Source organism: Papaver somniferum, chromosome 8, assembly GCF_003573695.1.
Source record: "Papaver somniferum cultivar HN1 chromosome 8, ASM357369v1, whole genome shotgun sequence".
Classification (NCBI taxonomy): Eukaryota; Viridiplantae; Streptophyta; class Magnoliopsida; order Ranunculales; family Papaveraceae; genus Papaver; species Papaver somniferum.
Window position 1 is genome coordinate 60,081,144 of NC_039365.1, and position 4,367 is coordinate 60,085,510.

A 4,367-nucleotide genomic window follows, 5' to 3' on the forward strand; every position below is an offset into this window, starting at 1 on the left:
GCTATTTCCTTCTTGCAGAGATGCAATAACTTCTCTCATTGAAAAGCAGGCATTCTCCCATTGAAAACTCACATTCATATCTGCCCTTTCAAGTCTTGGACAAACTTCTGCTTAGGAATAGGAATGGAAAGTAACCAAGAAGACGCAACTACCTGTAGCACAATCTTATCATTTCTTCATAGATCAGATTATATTTCAGTGTAACCATGTTTATCCCTTGTAACTGACATTTGTTCCATTATAACCCTGCAATTAAGGATATTTAGTCACCCTCTATTTTGCCAGGTTACAAATTTGTTTTCTTATACTTCGTGTTACTTTCTAGTTTACTCTCTTTTATATGTGACTGTGTTGCTTATGTTCCTTGATCAGGGAGATGTGGTGTTCCTTTCCCCACCATGGGGTGGTCCAACTTATACCACTGTTGAGAAATTTACCCTTGATCTACTGCAGCCAAAAGATGGGTATGTGTTCTTTAAATCTATTTCTTTTCACTTACTAATTTTGTAGTTGGTTTTAAGATATAAACAATTTTGTTACCAGAACCCATCTTGTCTTCTTTATCAGTTGAAATATGATTTGTTGTGAAATTGGTGCATTCACTCATGTTGTATTCAAATAATTGTGGTTGAGGATAATGTTCAGGATTGTATTCTACTTTTAAATGATCATAACATGGTGAAGTAATTCCCTGGTTGTTGTTTTTACTTCTACTCTATGTATTCCTTCGCATATTCAAGTATTCAACTAGATCTGAAATACGTAAGTTGTCGGTTTCAAGCCAAATTTTACATGAAGTGTTTCCATCCAGTAAGTGAGAGAACAGATGAATTCTCTATTGGATATGGTGTCCGATTCCCTTTCTTCTAGAGTATCAATGTCTGTAGTTATCTCCAAAAAGTTCTAATTTGGGACCAGGTTATGTAATGATTAATTAGCAAGTCGAACTCGAAATGAAGATTCTGGAAATAATGTAACTATCATGCTTACTTCCTACTTATCTGTTTGTTCATATGAATTCTTTTATGCGTTGTAACCCTCGTTTTATTAGAATAGCTATTGGTGACTACAAAGATTTTTTTTTCCTAAAAGCAAAAGTTGCTTATACTGGGGTCAAAATAGCTAACATACTGGCCGATGCTTCAGTTTAATATTTTGATTTTCTCTTTTTCTTTTCTTTTATGTTATTTATTCATGTTTACAATATGTATATACATCATGTATTATTCCAGTACTTCCTTAGAAATTTGCATTAGATGGATGAAATTAAGTTTTCTATATTTCATCAAATAGCTTTTTAAGAACCAAGTGTTTTTAAATAGTGGCACTTCCCCCCACCCCCCCACCCCAGCCAATCTTTGTACTTTGATTTCGTAATTCTGGCGAAACGACCAAATATTTCTTTGTTATGCGAGAAACATTATGTGATTTCTATACTACATACTTTTTCTGTTTGTTTGTTGATAAATTATGACTACGTATGTTTTCTTTATAATTCTAATGTGAAGGCCAAGGACACGATATGAATTCATTTATAGAATATAAGTATAAGATCGATACGAGGAACTCAGTTATCCTCTTCATAAAGCACCAACCTGTAGGAAACATGAATTTTTTTTGGTAGTTTCGTGGAACAGTTCACTGCTCTTGCTAACTTAGTGTCAGAAATAGTTTCACCTGCATGCATATCTGCCTATCTTGTATTGGGTTGAGTGAGCGACAACGATTGTTAATATCCATGGTGCAAGCTGTTGAAGGTTTAGTTACTGAATTTGTAGTTATTGGTTTCCATAAGAACATCTTGATTCGAATCTTTCTTTATGCCTGCAAAATTTCCGAAGTATTGTCATCTTCTTTTCTTGTTCAAGAAAGTTATTTGCGGTTAATTGTTCAGGTACTCAATATTCCAAGCGGCTCAGAAGATAACACCTAATATCGTAATGTTTCTACCTCGTAATGTGAATCTACATCAAGTGGAGGAGCTATCTTGGTTATCATCTCCTCCGCTTAATCTTCAGGTATTATTTTCTCCATAGATACATTATAATTCCTTCTGGAAGGATTTGTCTGTCAACATAGAGGAAATTACTCCATTTAATTCCCATAACCACCTCAAATTTTCGGTTACCATGTGTCCTCTGCTTTTGTCACGTTGTTAATGGGGAACATTTACCCTGACAAGCTATGAGTTCTGAAAACAACTCGTCTGCCTTTATGTGGATCAACAAATATCCTGGTTGGTGATTCTACACTACTAGACTTTACCCATTTTCATGTGCATTTTCTGCAACAATGTGCGGCGGAAAAATTCTTTCAAGTTTGTGTTTTTGTGGAGATCCGAGAGAGCAGTCCTTAATGGGGAGATGCAATCAGTGACAGACGTGTAGACATAAGATCCAGAAGCATAGTAGTATTAACAGTAACTCACCAGTTACCTCTGACATGGAGATAGTCATTACGTTACATGTTTCTTATATTTGAGTGTAATTCTTGTATTTCTCCCTTTTGTTTTCTGGCCTGGATGGCAATATGTTTGTGAGTAGCTCAGAATTCAGATTGCTGACTAAGTTGTCTTGAGCATATAGGTGGCTTTAGTTTATTTTCTGATTCGACATTTGAATCCAACTCTATTCGAGTCAAATGCAGTTCACCTGTTTTTCTCTTGCGGATTGTCTTTTTCATGTCTGATTCAGATATAATGTCCAACTCAAGGATCAGCAAGTCGGTAGGACAGACTCATCTGAGTCATCTAACTTGGTGGGCGTTTGCCTTAACCTAACAAGCACATAAATACTTGTGCGTAATGATTCAGACAAGTCAGGTTTTGACTCAGACGAGCACATATAAGTCAAATTCAGAATCATAGAAATTAATATATTAAGGGAACAGTACTTCACTGTAAAGGCCAAATGACTTGGTGCGTTTAACTGATTGCTGCATGCAGATTGAAGAGAACTACGTAGAAGGGCGTTTAAAGGGTATAACTGCTTACTTTGGCGATACTGCATCAACCAGCACCGAATTATGGTAATTCTGCTTGGCTGCACTTTTTGTGTTAAATTTTCAGAATATCGAGTGTATAAGTTGTAACATTTTTAAAATACTCTTTCAGTAGTTTCTTCAGTGGCCAGAACTAATATCATCTTTTTATAGGTTGCACTAACATTCATGTAATTTTTGTTCATGTCTTCTACTATGTCAAGGAAGTAGACGAACCTGATGCAAAGCGTCTAAAGGTCACTAAGGGTTCTCGACCCCCTTTAGATCATTCTGGTGATGGTTTCAAGGCTAGGACACCTTATCCCATTGATGGAGCAGAGGTTGTAAAGTCCATAACAGAAAATGCAGGGACAAATCTTGTCCAACCTTCCTGTGGAGTGACAAACACCTCCAACCACGCTTTGTGTGGGAATGCCGACATTAACGCGTTTCTTGACTTTCAAGGTGCTGATTTAAGCAAGGAGCGCCGAACTGCTATGTATATAGGCCATTACGTGAAGGTGTACCAGTTTTGGGTTCATCCAGATCTTGCAGACTTGTACAAGACAATCGTATTGGCATGCGGCCACATTCCCTAATTGGCTGTTGTCAAGAGCGCAGAGGTTCTTGTCATTCTGACACACAATCTTCTGAAAGTAATCCGCGACATGCGTTATGCAGAGGAGGCAGGGGTAGTGACTTTATCTGAAGATACCATTGCTCATTGGAAGGACAAGATTGAGGATGCCGAGAGCTTGAATTTCAATGTAGGGTGGGTGCGCGAGCTTTTTGATGGCCTCAAGACAAGGAGGGAGTCTGGAAGATCCCTGGGTTCAATTATAGAGCGTCTCAGGCTAGAGGTGGATACTGCTAAAAAAGATGTTCGCGTCCTTAGTTTGAAGACGAGAAGTGCACATGCTGCGATGGTGAAGGCGTGCATTGATGCTGGCAAAGCTCGGAATGCCCACAATGAGGGCAAAAAAATCTGAGTCGTCTCCAAGCCGCATTGAAAGAGAATGAAGAAAAGCTTGTAAATCTTACAAGCACCAACCCAGAGAGAGTATGGTCCAGAACTTGAGGAATTATTTTTGTCTTCTAAGAATCTGGGCTGGTTCCATGTAAATTCAGGGGCTCATATAATCTTCTTTTGTTCGCTTAATGTTATCTGGTTAATTACTTGAAGCAATTTACTTCCGCCGTCTCCTCCATATCCCCATTTTTCTAATGCAAACTTATCATTGTGGGGACACCTTCTTTTTAGCGAAATAACAGAGGTGTATTGGATCCTGATTTATTTGGATATCTAAATATCCTCTAAACTAGATATTCAATTAGAATTATTTTAGATTCCTTAATTATCCTAGGTATTCAATTAGGATTATTTTAGA

At 37.5% G+C, this 4,367-nt stretch overlaps 1 protein-coding gene across 2 annotated transcripts; it reads left to right on the forward strand.

The window, feature by feature from the left end:
- Window positions 1–300: 300 nt before the first annotated feature.
- LOC113302319 (trimethylguanosine synthase-like) lies at window positions 301–4,165 on the forward strand. 2 transcript variants are annotated; one of them, XM_026551227.1, is made up of 4 exons: window positions 301–464; window positions 1,895–2,018; window positions 2,945–3,027; window positions 3,204–4,165. In XM_026551227.1, exons 1-4 carry the CDS (start codon window positions 358–360, stop codon window positions 3,208–3,210), a joined length of 321 nt encoding a protein of 106 aa, XP_026407012.1. In that variant the 5' UTR covers window positions 301–357; the 3' UTR covers window positions 3,211–4,165. The 2 variants fall into 2 exon arrangements, with proteins under 2 accessions (XP_026407012.1, XP_026407013.1); XM_026551228.1 differs by lacking the exon at window positions 301–464 and adding an exon at window positions 772–973.
- Window positions 4,166–4,367: the final 202 nt, after the last annotated feature.